The 15,828-nt window shown below is 41.3% G+C and overlaps 1 protein-coding gene across 50 annotated transcripts in view; it reads right to left on the bottom strand.

The window, feature by feature from the left end:
* NEB (nebulin) overlaps positions 1 to 14,980 on the bottom strand; it is a 112,811-nt gene extending 97,831 nt beyond the window's left edge. For all 50 annotated transcript variants that reach the window (XM_051623493.1, XM_051623440.1, XM_051623443.1 and 47 more), the window contains exons 1-16: positions 14,891 to 14,980; positions 13,587 to 13,652; positions 9,480 to 9,524; positions 7,912 to 8,112; positions 7,202 to 7,309; positions 6,319 to 6,423; positions 5,887 to 5,991; positions 5,678 to 5,782; positions 4,883 to 4,987; positions 3,214 to 3,318; positions 2,918 to 3,025; positions 2,287 to 2,403; positions 1,516 to 1,617; positions 1,327 to 1,434; positions 1,128 to 1,232; positions 362 to 460 (exon numbers count right to left, since the gene is read on the bottom strand). In XM_051623493.1, coding sequence (XP_051479453.1) covers positions 362 to 460; positions 1,128 to 1,232; positions 1,327 to 1,434; positions 1,516 to 1,617; positions 2,287 to 2,403; positions 2,918 to 3,025; positions 3,214 to 3,318; positions 4,883 to 4,987; positions 5,678 to 5,782; positions 5,887 to 5,991; positions 6,319 to 6,423; positions 7,202 to 7,309; positions 7,912 to 8,112; positions 9,480 to 9,524; positions 13,587 to 13,619 — 1,551 coding nt within the window. In that variant the 5' untranslated portion in view covers positions 13,620 to 13,652; positions 14,891 to 14,980. The remainder of the gene's footprint in view (positions 1 to 361; positions 461 to 1,127; positions 1,233 to 1,326; positions 1,435 to 1,515; positions 1,618 to 2,286; positions 2,404 to 2,917; positions 3,026 to 3,213; positions 3,319 to 4,882; positions 4,988 to 5,677; positions 5,783 to 5,886; positions 5,992 to 6,318; positions 6,424 to 7,201; positions 7,310 to 7,911; positions 8,113 to 9,479; positions 9,525 to 13,586; positions 13,653 to 14,890) is intronic.
* Positions 14,981 to 15,828: the final 848 nt, after the last annotated feature.

Below are 15,828 nucleotides of genomic sequence, written 5' to 3'. Positions count from 1 at the left end.
GCCAAGTGGATGGTATAAACCCCAGTAACTTAACTGGTGCAAAGAACACGGTAGGGAGTGATGGACAAACAAAATCACAAACATACACTCTCAAACTTGACATGAACAGCCACTTGAAAAACTAAAAAAAAAAAACAAAACAAAAAACTAAAAAAAAAAAAAAAAAAGCCTTGATCTCTAGGTGATCTTCCACTGGAGCAGAACTGTGAATTCACACAAATGTTTTTGTGCTTGTGTGTGCACATTCACCTACACACCCATTTCAGGAGTTACCTTCAGCCTGGATGACAAAGTGAAGGTGGGCACAGTGGAGAAACTGATCATGTCAGAGTGGAGCAACGTGTGTGCTAAGTGTACTTACATCACTCAGCTGCTTGCTATTGATCTCTGCTTGCTTCTGTACTGGAGAGTCAGTCACTTGAGTGAATTTGGTTTTATCAGGATGCTTTTTGTAGGTGTGCTGAAGGAAGAGAATGAATACATTTGCAGAAAATGCATATTAAACAAAACTATTTTGTAAGACATTGCAATGTAACATTCCTTGAGACAGCAGCTCTGGCATGTGTGCAGATATAAATGCTGCCATGCACAGTGCTTCCCATGTCCCTCTTTAACATAATCAGAGAGGAAATACATTTAAAAAAATAATTTAAAGGTATTAATGTAAAATACATTGAATAGGTATATAAATATTAAAATGTGCAGCATACATTATAAGATATTTTACTCTTTATTGTATATACACTTTATTATATTATATACAAACATATATTCTAAATATTTTCCAAGTATTCATAAAATAAATAACATTAATATTAATCAAGTAAGTGAAGTACTTTTAAAGGATTAATGTAAAAATATGTTGACTTAAGCAGGTAAATGCTTCATTTTTGTACTATTCCTCTAATTTTATATTTCTACTTGTTAAAAAAAGATTGTGCTATATCTGTCTTGATCACTAGATGTCACAAAAGGCTCTAAAATACAGATGAAAATGTTTTTTAAAGTCACATATGTTGACAAGATCAAATTCAAAATCACTGAAGTTAAGAGGCATCTGCATATCTCAGAAGCAGACACTCTGCCTGTAATGGACTATTTGATAATCAGAACTGTCCCATACTTACATCTTTACACTGCTCTAACTTCTTAATAGCTTCATACTCCTGAGTTATGGTCTGAGGGAAGTAGCATTTTGTCTTATCCTCCTCATACTCTGCTTTGTAATTTTTCTAGGAATAAAATCAACATTTAATGAGAAACCAAAACCAAGCTTTCTCTGAAACTCAGGTATGATGGTGAAAACAGAACGGTTGCCACACTTACATCACTCTTCATGGCTTCAACTTTCATGCAGTGTATTTGATGGGGGTCCTCAAAGCTGCCCAAATAGTGTCCTAAAATATTCTTCTGATATGCATCTTTGTATTTCACCTGGAAAAATTATCACAAGTTGATAAGCAAAAGCAATCAAGAGTGTGAGTACTGAATGGCAGACCATAAACAAAGACATACATCACTAAAATTCTTCAGAACAGTATCAGTCTGGAACTTGGGTGTGTCACAGTAATTCATGTTGTTTCCTTTTGATTGTTCATAGGCTTCTTTGTATAATTTCTGCAAAAGAAAACACAGTATATAATGTCAGAGAATGAAGAGTATTTCACTGCAACTCACTCACAACACATTAAATATGACAAATCTGTGAAATGATTACAAGGAAAAGCTTTCCCAGAAGATTGGAAAACAGATGGCACATATTTTTCCCCAATGATATTTCAAAAAACCTTATTTTAATGCCTCTTAGGTTGGTAAGGGAAGGCAGAAAGGTCTGACTAATGGTTTTTTAACTTCTGACAGTGAGAAATATGCCATCTCCATACAGATGAAAAGAGCAAGAAGAGGGAACTTGAGAAAGCCATTACAGTGAGTAACCAGAATACAATATATGTGAACATGCAAAAGCACCACATATTTTATTATCAGCATCAGCTGAAGTTCCTTAGAACAGTAAGGTAAGAACTGTCATCTTGTGATCAATTTTCCACAGAGACCTAAATGAATTACACAGGAATTTAGCCATCCTCATAACATGTCACAGCTATTGTTACACTCTGCTGTGGGGATATGACTCCTCATCTCTACTGTTCTGCTTGGTCATATCTCAGGACAAATAAAAAACTAAAAATACTAAGAGATCCATAGGAGAAGCCTTGTGAAGAAACGACAAGTTGACTTTATTGTACATTACTGAAAATAATCCAGTGGTACTTTGACAATACTTACATCACTCAGTATATTTCCTGCAGCTTTTAGTTGCCTTAGCAGGGGGTTCTCTGTAGCAGGCAGCACGTTATAATCTGCAATGGCTTTGTTCTTTTCATAGTCTGCTCTATATTTTACCTTTCAAAAACATAAAGGCAAAAAGGGTGAGGTTATAAAAAGCAGTTTTGAAAGCCAAACAATCACTAAGCTATACAAACTTGAACTTGAAAATTTCTTTTTAACTCATGATTCCTGGTGGCAAAGGACCACGAAAGGCACACGGATGGCAGGAATGCATGGATGATGAGCCAGGAGGTAGGGCCAGAAGACAAGTGGGAGCTCCTTAGCAGGTGTCCCCACCTCCAAGTCCACCCCCACAAACATTGTAATCAGTTGAGATCTCAGAGTAACCACTTTCTTAGAAATGAATGACATAAGATTGCCTTTGCTGATGCATATACTGCTGCAGAAAATGCAAGAGCCAGAAAAACTCTGTTTGGAACAAAAGGTGGGCAAGCACAACATCACTAAGAAACACTGAGCAAGGAGGAATAGAAATGAAAATACCGAGCCAAAGGCACTAGCTTAAGTTGGTCCTGGTTAACTAGATTGATTTGCTCCCCCCAAAAAACAGACAGCACACATTCCAGACCTTGCTGACATTATCTGAAACTCGCTTGTTAGCTTCGTACTCTGGAGTTTCAGTCTGCATAAAGTAGATTTGGTCTTTCATGTTTTCAAAGTCTTCCTGGTATTTTCTCTGTTGGGAACAGAGACAAAGAGATAACGTGTCAAATGCATTTACGTTGTAAATCAGCCCATCCACAAAGTAGTTTATTAAGGAAAAGAGAAATATAACAAATGGATCAGGCAAAATTGATCAGTATTTTCCATGTTAACACCAACCAAGGATAAAGCTGTTCAACATTTTCTGAAGAACTCACTCACCATACTTAGATTTTCAGCATTCATTTTTGCAACTGCAACATCATAGCATGGAGTTTGACTCCACTTGCCTTTGATCTTCTTTTTATAGTCCTCGTGATAAACAACCTATAAGGAAATAGAAAAGTAAAAATTAACCCCCCAGGTACAGCTCTATTTTCACTTGACAGTTTTGGCTTTAAAAGTAATCTTTTTAAAGTTCCTTCACATTTTACATCTGCCTTAAAACCACTTCATCTGTTATTGTCAAAAACACCTTGAATATGGTGTGGCCTGTATGCAGTTAGTTCCCCTTGTACCTTCTCTGACCCAGAAAAATATGGACTAATAGATTAAATAAGTCATCTCTTGTAGAAGAGAGTTATTAATGAGAAAATCTCTGTGTAAGACAGCACTAACATGTTCCTTGAGTTCTCTTTTTCTCACTGGTCACAGAATATTGGGGCATAATATTGCCTACTAGTTAAGCCAGAATGGATTGCTATTGCTGCTGAAGCTTGTTACAAGAAAACTTGTAAGTATCACCTGTTCAAAGAGACAGTTCCTGTCTGTGTAATAACAGAACACCTTCTATTTTATTTGTTCCAAAGAACTATGATACTGATCCTGCTTTTTACATGTCTACACATCTTCTTGATGCCAATCTAGCTTTCAAGCTATGAAAGAATAAGGTTCCAGAAATTTTCTCTAAATACCACCTTCTTTCACTTTCCAGATGGGTTCACTACAATACTTTCCTAGTGGTTTTGCAGCCAGGAGTTAATACTGAAACTCTCTACTATTAAACAGCTGATAATTTTCAATATACAGCAACAAAATAATGTATGTCCTCTTCACAATGGCTAATTTTGAACTGAGTTAAAGTCCTACTTCTGTCTTACAAGATTATGTGACTTAGTTCCAGTTACTTCAGCACAAGCTGGTCTTCCTGTATTTCCCTTCACCTCCTGCACACCTCAGTTGTGTTTTATTATAAATATACCTAAAATTTATTGACTAGGACTGGTGCCAGAGTATTTTTAAATTATGCCACACAGTTATGGAATTTAATGTTGAATGTTATTTGTTTATTTGGTGGGCAGATCAGGATAAGGCTATCTAAGTTGCTAGACATCTCCACTAATTGGGATCCATGAACTTAAGACTGCCTGGGATATGTACTTGTACAATGGTTTGACATGGACATGAAGCTTTAGAATCTATTCTGTGCAGCTAACCCTGGAAACTTCTCAGCAAAAGGGGGTTATTCCTGGTAAGCAAGTAACTTGCTCCAAAACTAGATTTATATTTACATGTAATTGTTTACATTTAAAAGAACAGCAAAGTGGATGTTGTTTACTGTTTTCTCCCTTAAATGTAGAAACTGTAAAGCAGGAAATTAAAAATAAAATAAATAAATAAAGAGAGAGATTAGGAATTAATGTGTGTGTGGTAGAAGCAGAAATATTTTGTGAAAACTAAATTCCCTGACAAGAATAAAGTTGTGCCTTTCACCTGAGACTGGGCTGGGTTTTCTCTAAGACACCTGAGCAAGAACAGAGATTACTTCCACCAGTGAATATCAAAGGGGTCTTGGCTTTTGCTTGGCCTTTCTTAAAGTACTTTTTTGCCTCTCTAACTGCAGAAGGGAGGTCTCTACAGAAGGAGGAGCACTGCACTGCATTCTACTCACGTCACTCAGCTGCCTTGTCACTTTCCTGGCTTGTTCCACATCAGGGGGATCTGGCAGAGAAGTGTACTTAGATTTTCTTTCATCGTGCCCTTTTTTGTAGACCATCTGAAAATATGACAGAAGTAAACATTTTCAGTAACTGCCAACTTAAGCATCAGCGTGTTTACTCTTAAGTCTGCTAACACCAGCAAAAGTAGTTCTGTCCACAGCATAAGCTCTTTCAGCTGATGTATTCTGGAGCAATGCTGAGAAGCCTCTTGATAAGAGACAGGGAAAAAGAATCAGCTCCCTGGGAAAGTGTTCAAGTATATTACTCTGCTGGTCCTGATAATATGGATTATTGAACTTGTGGACATCTGTACAATTCACTGAAATCTTAGAGCAAGACTTGAAATCCTTGGTTGAAGAGCCCTATATATCTAAGCATCAGCAAATAACAGCCTCAAGGATTCCTGACTTTTCTTATCACCATTTTAGAGAGAAGGATTTGTAGACCCATGACAGTGACCTGGGCTTATAGCCAAAGCTGAGAATTGGCTGGGCATTTTGAGAGGTACTTGAGGTCTTCTTACTCATTACCTCAGAAGATCTTTAATAAACTAATTCCATCATTCATTCATCATCTCGCATCCAGCTGCCAACAGATTGATACTCTGAAACAGCACTACTATCAGAGCTGACTATCAGTGCACATAGATGCATTTTGATTTTCTGCCCCCTTAGGAAGTCCACCATGAAGTCTACCAAGTTACCCTGTAACAGTGACCCAGCTGTCAGTCGGGCTTGGATACTCACATCACTCAGAGTCTTTTGAGCCTGTGCCACCCTTCTGAGCTCCGGACTGTCATTGTATGGATAGAATAATGATTTGTCTGCTTCCCAGTCTTCAGTATAAAGTTTCTAAAAATCAGAAAAATGCCAGAATACTCAATATCAATTAATCTCTGACTTGGAATGCTTCTTGCACTTCAGCTGCCTACATCTTTGATGATTTTTTTCCTTACCTTACTGAACATTGCTGTGTTTTTGATTGCATTCACAAGCTCAGGAGCATCAGGGGGAAGCAAGTACTTGTCCTTATTCTCTTCCCAGTTCTGTTTATATAGTACCTGGAAAGAAAGATCAGCATGTTGGTTACTCTATCATTAGAAAAATATCTACTTTTGGGAATAAACTACCTGCTCCTTTTTTTGTTGTTTTGCTTTTTGTTTTTTTTTAAGGGAAGTCCCAAACTAGTGACATTTGAAGACATCCCTTGGAAACTTTTCAGATTATATTTATACCTGACTTATCAACTTCTCTGCTATTGCTCCCTGTGTTTCTAAACTGTTCTATAAACATCACTTTATTGCCCTGAGCTCAAAACATTATTTGTATCAGGAACCTCATCATCCACTAATGTTCACAGCCCTTCCAGAATGACAGAACTTGCTCACCTTGCTCACTTGCTGTGACACCTTTTTTGCATGTTCTATGTCCTTGGCCTTTTCATCAACGTGGCAAATAGTTCTGGCAACTTCACCAGCCATGCGGTATTTCACCTGGATCAATGCACACAAAACACATTTATTCTTCCAGCGAAACCTGACAGATATTTTTAAAAGCAGAATATTGACACTTTGACACTTAATATTGTAAACGAAAAACCTGAATTCAATAAAGTATTTAGGACTAGTTGTTCTTTAGAAACAAAGCCTACAGGAACAAATTAATGTTGTTCACTAGTTGGGAGAGAAGTGCAGCTTTTAGGTAGATTCAGAAGACGTGAATCCAAGTGAGAGGTAGCACCCTTCTGCATTCACAGAGTTCTTCCACTTCCATACATTCTTCCTGTATAATGAGCTCAAGAGATCCCCCGTGCTATGCAGGGTATCTCAGCTTCACAGCCCATGCCCATGTAAATATTGGCTGCTGTGCCAAAAGCAAGGCAGTCACAACACCATGGCAAACCAGCAGCTTGGACACAAAATCTCCCTGCTGTGGTTAGACCACGGGGTGTGCAGCACATTCCTTGGCAGATCCTGTCAGGAGTGGAGTAGAATGTAATGCACACTCTTCTGCTCAACCCCAGTTAGGTGAGGTGACCACCCTCTCAGCTTTGGGGCTTCCCATTCCTAGGGACTCAATTCTTCCTATTTACTGTATGAAGAATTAAGCCTTTCCACGTGGATTTTGGTTTCCCACACTATGAGATGTATTGTGGAAAGGCAGCCTAGTGCTGCTTAAAAGAAAGAGGGGAGGACGAGCCATAGCAGTAACACACATACATACATACATATATATATAAAATATTTTTTTCTTGTGACAGTTGATACCTACCTCACTGAGCTGGTCTTGCACTTTCTTGATCCTCCGGATTTCTGGGGTATCAATTGTGGAAGCATATGGCTTTCCTTTCTCTTTTCTAAATTTCTCTTTGTACTTGTTCTGAAATAAGACAATGACAAACCTAAGAGATGGCAGAAATTAATGTGGCAACTATTGATTTATTTGCCTGGTTAGTATAGGAATTTGGGGCAGATTATTCCATAATACAAATGAACATTACTCAATTACATTTGCAGAATTAAGTTGATTTTAGACTTCTTCCATCTGACATAATAAAAAAAAAAATCCATTTCTAACTTTAACCTGGTTTAGATAACCTCTACTTGAATATATTCTCCTTAGGAGCTTTGTATTGATAAATTTACAGTTATTTGTTTCAGTGTCCAAAGATAAGGACAATCTGTGGCAGATGATGTATGATCTCACATGTTCCTTTAACAGTGACTTGAATATACATTATAATTTAGGAACATGGATCTGATAACATCTAGATCTGTGCAGAGCAGTCATTTTCCACTTTTCACAACAAAATAGAGTACAGGTCTATTAGACTTAAGCAGAAAAGGGGGCAGCGATTGGCTAGTTCAGAGAAAAAAATAACACTGACACACATCATGAAATGAAGTCCAGGAGAAAAAATAGTAGGATGAAAGGTTACAATAACACCTACTAAATATTTTTAAAGGCATGGGACAATTTACCTCACTGAACAGATCCTTCATTTTATTACTGTGTTCCAGATAAGGTGTCAAGAACTTAGATGGGTCCACTTTTGTCCGTATTGTCCTCTTTCTGACTGGGGTTGCTCCATCCTCAACAGGTTTTTGATGCTCAACAGTATATGTGGTGGTTCTAGGACCTGTGAAGTCTTGGCTAACAGTCTCAGTGATCTCAGTGATCACCTGGGAATAGAGAAAGAAATAATTATTTGCTTTGTACCTAAAAAGATCTTCATTTTACAGTGAGCTTTTTTCTCCTCCCCTGTCTAGTAAAAGGACGAGCATCTACAAGGCAAAAAATCAGTGGCACTTCTCCTACTAAACATCACCCAGCCTAAAAAAAAACACCTCAGGGAATTAACTGACTGGCTGATTTCTGTATCAAAGTTATGGAATTCTGTATCAAACTCATGGAATTATTCTCCAGAGGAGCTGGAAGAGTGGGGTCCCTGTTCCCTCTTTTCTATAAGCTTAACTTCCCCTGGCATCAGGGAGGTTCTCAGGTGGGACCACCAGCTCTAGTACCAAACTACAGAAATGTTCCCAGTGCTGAAGCTGTGTTGAAGACACATGTCACAGAGCCAGGGCTCCTCATGGTGTCACTGAAAGCTGTGAAAGGTTGAAGGTGCACAGAAGCATTCAGAAAGATGATGGGAAAAAAGAATGCAACAGACACAGCAGACAGACAGGGCTAAGCCTTTGGGATCCTGCAGTAAGTAGATGATGCACCAGCTGGCAGAACAAATACCTAGAATCCACCTTTCCTAGTACACTCCATTTTCTCATAGCCAGATTACAATCATGGCAGAGACATGACTGAGACACTTGTACAATCAATGGAGGAAGCATCCACTGCAAATAAGCCCTTAATTAATTTAAATAGTTTACTTACTTGTTTATCAACGTATCCATGCTGTAAACAATCATTTTAATAGTAAGATTCTAATTAAAAGCATCTTAAAATAATCATTAAAACTTTAAAGTGTGCTCCACCTGAATAATTCATGGAATCATATAACATGCTGAGTTGGATCATCAGGATCATTGAGCCCAATTCCTGTCCCTGTCCAGGACACCCCAATAATCACACCATGTCCCTGAAAGCACCTCAAGTAGATTTCAAAAACCAACCAAACAAAGCCACCTTTAAAAGAGAATGCAGGGAGCTCAGATTTCTGATAGCTATTTGCATCAGTGTGAGACAGACCAGAAAATGAACCACACATCAAACCAAGAAGCATACAAAACTTCAACTACAAAAGTTTTGTTTCCTGTGTGAACATTCCCTGCATTCCTGCTGTCCCAGGGTGTCATTAGTTACCTCAGCACCAACACGAGCGTCTCTCTTACAACACTTCTCAAATATGCAAGTGTTCATCTAAGTTTCAGCACTGAGATCCCTGGAGAGCACCTGTCTGTGTGGACACTGTGAAAAGCACTACCTGCTGCTGGGTTTACCACAAAGCAGTGAAGGTAAGTGCTTTTATTAATGCATGATGCATGAATTAGATGCACATAAACACCACGAGCAACATCACAAGGACCTTTACCTCATGTGGTTCACCCTCCTCAATAACTGTTTCTTCTATGTAGTACTATTAAAAAGAGAGAAAAAATCATTGTTAGGCCAGATCACACAGAACAGCAAATTGTAGCCTCTCTTAAGTGTTTTTAAAACACATTTCTGAAGAAATAGGACTTCTAGTTCATAAGTACCTACGTCATCACATTTACATGCTTGGCAATTACAGAGTCACAGAATCTTAATTCTGAACATCTGTTAATTTTCTGCATTAATGACTGGATTTTTTTTCCATATATTTCTCAATCATCCGAGGAATTAAGGATCATTATTTAATTTTACCCACAAAAGTGAAGACAATGATGATCAACCTAAAGGAAAGAATAAGCATTTTTTTTTAAGTGGGATTTTCCAAGTGCTTGGTAGTACACTGAGAGGACTATAGTAGGTTTCTCTCTCTAAGGTTACCCTCAGAGTTGTTCCTACCTATAGATCCCTGAAGGACACCAATAATTATGGGTTAACATCTGGATTTTGTAGTACTGATCACCAGTCTCTCCTTGTCCATAGCAGCAGTGAAGTATTTATAATAAGTAATGAGTTTGATCAGCCATTATTTGCCCTTGAGAAATCAATTTTCACAATCCTCATGACATTCATGACTTTAGAAACAGCTTCTGAAAGGATTTGCTCCATAATGCTCTCAAGGACTGAAGTGAGGTTGACCAGCCTGTAGCTCCCTGGATCTTCTTTCTTGCCTTTCTAGAGGATGGATATGACATCTGGCTTTTTCTAGTCAGGAGCTCCCTGTTCACGCATACCAGCATTCTGCTGTGTTTGACTTCTGCACATCAGGCTGAACCACCCTTGTGCTCTGAGGAAATTGTTCTTGTGGATCACCCAGAATCCCTGGGCACCTTTGACTTCCTTTCTCATGGGATCTTCCCAGGGAGGAACAGACCCAAATCTGCCCTCCTGCACTCCATGATTGTAACTTTATTTATCTTGCTCACTCCTCAACTCTACAGTCTTGTGGTTGCTGCAGCCATGGCTGCCATTGACATTTACATCTTCCACCAGTTCTTTCTTGTTTAACAGAAGCATGTCCAGCAGAGAAGCTCTCCTAGTTGCTTCATCAATAGACTGCATCAAGAAATTTACCTTCAATAGTCTCCAGAAAACTCCTAGGTCGTTTGTTCCCAGCCGTAGGCCCTTCCAGCAGAGTCTGAGGTGGTTAAAGCCATCCACAAGCACAAGGGCTGTGCATTCTCCTGCTGCTTAAAGAAGCTTCCAGAGCGCTACATCTGCTCTGAAGTGGCAGACTGGGAGGTAGAGCATAAACCTTCCTGCTGTTGTCAGACACCATGAGCTTCCTCATGGGGAAGGGGCTGGAGCACCAGTCTGAGCAGGAGCAGCTGAGGGAGCTGGGGGTGTCCAGCCTGGAGCAAAGGAGGGGAGGGGAGACCTGCTGGCTCTGCAGCTGCCTGAGAGGAGGTTGGAGCCAGGGGGGTCAGGCTCTGCTCCCCAGGAACAAGGGATGGACAAGAGAAATCAGCCTCAAGTTGTGCCAGGGGAGGCTGAGGTTGGATCTGGAGAACAATTCCTTCCCCAAAAGGGTTGTCAGGCCCTGGCCCAGGCTGCCCAGGGCAGGGGGGGAGTCCCCATCCCTGGAGGGGTTTCCAAGCCCTGCAGAGGCAGAGCTGAGGGACAGCCCCCACGCAGTCTCTAGCGAGCACTCCCTCCCTGCCCCTCTGCCTCTTGGCTTGGCAGGAAGGCGCTGCCAGCCTCTTCCCCCCGGCCCCGCTGGTGCCAGCCTGCTCACTGCTCCTGCAGCCACCCGCAGGGCCGTGGCCAGAGCACCCCTCCCGCTGCGGGGGCAGCCAGGCCCACCGCCCTGCCTGCAGAGCTCCCGGGACCCTGTTCCTCGGCCAGCAGCTTCCCATTCCACACAGGGGCTGGAGCCGGAGATGCCTGAGGCAGCTCTGGAGCCCCCAGCACAGGAAGGCTGTGGGAGAGAGGCCAGAGGAGGCCACTGAGATGATCCCAGGGCTGGAGCAGCTCTGCTGTGGAGCCAGGCTGGGAGAGCTGGGGTGTTCAGCCTGGAGAAGAGAAGGCTCCAGGGAGACCTTAGAGCAGCTTCCAGTGCCTGAAGGGGCTCCAGGAAAGCTGGGGAGGGGCTTGGGACAAGGGCAGGGAGGGATGGGATGAGGTGGGAGTGATTTCAAGCTGAAAGAGGGGAGATTTGAAGTGGGTATTAGGAAGAAATTCTTCCCTGTGAGGGTGGTGAGAGCCTGGCCCAGGTTGCCCAGGGAAGCTGTGGCTGCCCCATCCCTGGCAGTGTTGAAGGGCAGGTTGGATGGGGCTTGGAGCAGCCTGGGCTGGTGGGAGGTGTCCCTGCCCATGGCAGGGGGGTTGGAACCTGATGATCTTTAAGGTCCTGCCAATCCACCCCAGGCTGTGGGTGGAACGGCAGCCAGGCGATGGCGCTGTCATTAAGGATGTTGCTCCGCCCATTTGTAGCAAACAGCGGGTATTTTTACTCAAAAAGGTGCCCGGCTTGCCACCGGGTTCCAGAAAGGAGGAAGCACACAATGCGATTTTTATCTTTGAAAAAAATCTCCTCAGCAACGATTTCCTCAGGGTCACACGCTCAGCCTGCGGGAGCAGAAAGCCCTCTGAACCAGGCCCTAAACAAATTCTGAATAAAATTCAGAAGCCCTTTTCCCAAACTTGCTCCTCAAAGTTAGGTTTACATCTCATATTGGGCTGTTCCAGGGCAATTTCTGCTCACCGGCCCTCTAGGGTGTCTGACCCACCTTCCATAAAGCCTTGAGTAACTAACTCAGCAGCAAAGATTTAGGTCATTAACTGTGGGGGGGGTTTTTTTTGCACATCTCGAGTGTCCCATACAGGCTACCAACTTCAGAGAAAGAGCAAAATACTATCTTGAAATCCTTGATGTTTTCTCAGCCACTCATTATTCAGCAATAATTTTCCACTCTTTCAGAAGATGGATATCTGACAGAATTCTTACAGGTTTAAAACTAGTGATTCATATAGAAGTGGAATGCTAGTTATGAAAATTCTAGAAAGGCTTAAGCTGACTTAAAACTGTAGCAGATGCTATTTTTCCTGTTTTATTTAACCTCTCACTGTGAATATCTTTAAAATGGAAACAAACTTCCTGAAAGGTAGCACTTATTTTCCAAAACACATGTAACCAATTCAAGTGGCAAGTCATTTGATTTTCCTTCATTCCCTGTGTGAAATTTACAAAGCCAGCAGCCAGGACTGCCTGAAATCAACAGCCCATTGAACACAGTGTGGAGATAAAGAGTTGTGGGGAGTCTACATCTGCACTGTCTCCTTCTTTTCCTCAAACACTGAGAAATGTGCTTATATATTGCACTTAACTATTGCATAATACATTATTTCATTTCAGAACAGCAATAATGCAAGAGGTAAGACCACACTGTTCATTGCCCTCATACACAGTTTCCACAGCAAAGTCATGAGCGAGTGCCATTGAAATAGTAATATCAAACTGCAGATTTTCCAGTTTCTGGGGATTTTGTTAATCCAATTGCTGAGACTAAATAATTAGGCATACAACTGTAAGGTTAAATGACCTGTCAGCAAATTAATCTTTGATGCAGCTCCACGGACATCCACGCGTCTAGATCTGGCCCCATCTCTGCAGCTTCTGAGGGTCAATTGGTTCACGGCGCCTTGGTGGCACAAAGCTGCTGCATTTCTGAGTTGCAGTGGGCACAGGGGCGAGGCTGGGAAGTGGCTCCCAAAGTCCTCCTCTCTAGCATGGATTGGATGTCAGAGGGCAAGCCAGGAAGGAAAAGAGATGGCCCACTGCATCTATAATTATGCAGAAGAGTAATCACAAAGCCTTGCGAAGGGGGCGTGGGATGGTTACAATCCCTGCTTAAACACAGGAACTATTATAGGAACCAGGGAGACTTTTGTTGTTGTTGATTTAATAGATATCTAATCATACCCTAATTTGCAGAGAGCAAACAGCAAGCAACCACCGGTGCTCACGAGCAACACCTCATTAAAGTGATGAATATACTCATTCACAAGACAGAAAACAAGTATTTCTACTCTCAGGTTTTCCTCTTACCTCCACAACTTCCTCATATTCTTCTTCCTCCATTTTGAGGGTATTCTTCTGTCTCTCCCCTGCTCACTGGTCATGCAGCAGATGAAAGGGTGAAAGCACAGTATTAGCTCAAGACTGAAAGTACCATGAAAACCTAGTAGTAAAGTTCCTAGAGCACCTGGCTTCTGCTAGTAACTAGTCAGATTATTACCAGGTTGTCGGCTAATCAGTGAAAGAACTTGAAAAACAGAGAGAACTACAGCTGGGATCAGGCACTACTTTGTTTCTGACTACTATGGGAAGCATTGCATGAAGTTTCACTTTTTAAATTAAAACAAAATTGAAGAACTTTTCTCTGTGTATCTATACTATTTCATCACATTATTCAGGCTCCTGGTATAATGGGAGCTTTATCTGTATTACTCTACTACATTCATTCACCAGTAATAAAACACAGAAAGTATGAAAAGTTTGTAAATATTTTTTTTTTCAGTGGCCTCATGTTAATGAGGCAATTCTTGTATTCCCAGCATTAGCCTCTATAGATGCTCTGGGATTTATTTAAATTTTTTAAGCTCTTGTGGCTTTTTTTTTCTATTTCTTCAGACCTGGAAAATATGAAAATCCACACGGTTGGCTGGGTTACAAAGTACAGATTACTGTCAAAACCTTTAAATGAATTAATTAACACCATGATTTTGCTATGAGGCAAAGCCACAATTTTCCACCAGAGACTGCAGCCCTGTTGCTAATGTTGGTAGGGGGTGAGGCTTTGGAACAGCTGCTCTTGAGTCCAAAGATATTTGCCATGTAAGCTAATACTGCCAAATGACAGGGTGGTTTTGTTTAGCTGGCTACCCTGCAATTCCTTCTGAGGCAAGTGAAGTCTAGTAATGCAGGTTAAATATAGGAACAGCCAATACTGTCCCTTTTTAGTTCCAATGGGTTGAAAAAAATCAAATAAAAATTAAAAATTAAAATTAATTTGTTAAACCAGAATGTTAACTATTACAATAAAGGAGAGCTCAATTAATAAGCAGCGTGTTGTCTGAAAAATGAAGCCAATGAATAAACCCAAGAAGGAAGGATTGCATATAAGGACAAGCTATACAAACTGTCCCTACTCTAACCTTCAGTTACTCCTCCAACACTGTTCCAGGCCCTTTCCTCTTCATTGCAATTTGCAGCTCGTCATCATCCAGCCAGAAAATCTGACTTCCATGGACAAGGCACAACAACTGCTCCCAGAAAAACTACAGAACCAGGAAACAGCTCGAGGTCCCACTCGAAGGAAAAGAAGTCAGATGCGATTAAAATGGTCTTACCAGCAACATCTAGCAAATATCCTTAGGAGCAAAGCCTCTCCAGCCTTCCCTCCTGAGCAGCACAGGGCAAGAGAGCCTGGGGCATCGGCTCCTCGCTACGTATGTGGCCAAGGCAGCCAATCTGGCTCCAGCCTGCTCAAGTTTCAGCCCTAAATATACTCGGTGACCCCTGGGGGAGGCCACCTGTTCCCAGCAACGTAAAGGAAAAGGGAGCTGGGCACTTCTGGGCTCCCGAGGAAACCCAAAACACACCACAGCTTGACTGAGCTTCACCAGGTCTCTGCTGAAAAGGGATCCCTAGGAGAATCCCAAGGGAGCACTCAAATGGGGAAAAACACACACATGTTCTCCGTTCAGAGTTGATGACAATAATAATGGGTTTGAATGGACAGGGACAATTTCATTCCTATATGGTGCCTGAATCAAAACTGCCCAAATCCAAAAATCTCTAAACTTAAGAGAATGGAGAGAGCAGACTGGACTTCTAACTCATTTTTCAGTGTAAGTCTGCCTAGATTTCACCCCTCAAGTACTACCTGAAGTGCTTTATCAGTTTACCTTGATGCAAATCAGTTGTCAATAGTTTTATCACTTCTTATGAAATGCCACATAGCTGAGCACATGGACCTGGGAACATGTAAAAACTGACAAAAACTTGCAAGGAACCAGATTAACAGCCCATATGCCTGGTGAGGAAGGACCAAGAATACAGGATAAACAGATTAAGCATCAGGAGAGCATTTCTAATGCACAGAGAATTTTGGAAGGTCAAGAATGAGATGATGTATGAATCATGGTGATGATAACAGCAGTGACCTCTTAGGTCATGAGTTGACTAGACCTTATAGGATTGGCCTGAGTTCTTCAAGGAGGTGCACTCAAAAGCCAGTATCAGCCATGGTCTCTTTTCATATACCATGTCACATCACTTGATAAGT

The sequence above is a fragment of the Apus apus genome, chromosome 6 (assembly GCF_020740795.1).
Source record: "Apus apus isolate bApuApu2 chromosome 6, bApuApu2.pri.cur, whole genome shotgun sequence".
In the NCBI taxonomy this organism is placed as follows: domain Eukaryota; kingdom Metazoa; phylum Chordata; class Aves; order Apodiformes; family Apodidae; genus Apus; species Apus apus.
The sequence above is the reverse complement of the archived record's forward strand: the minus strand, read 5'-3'. Positions and strand labels throughout refer to the sequence as shown.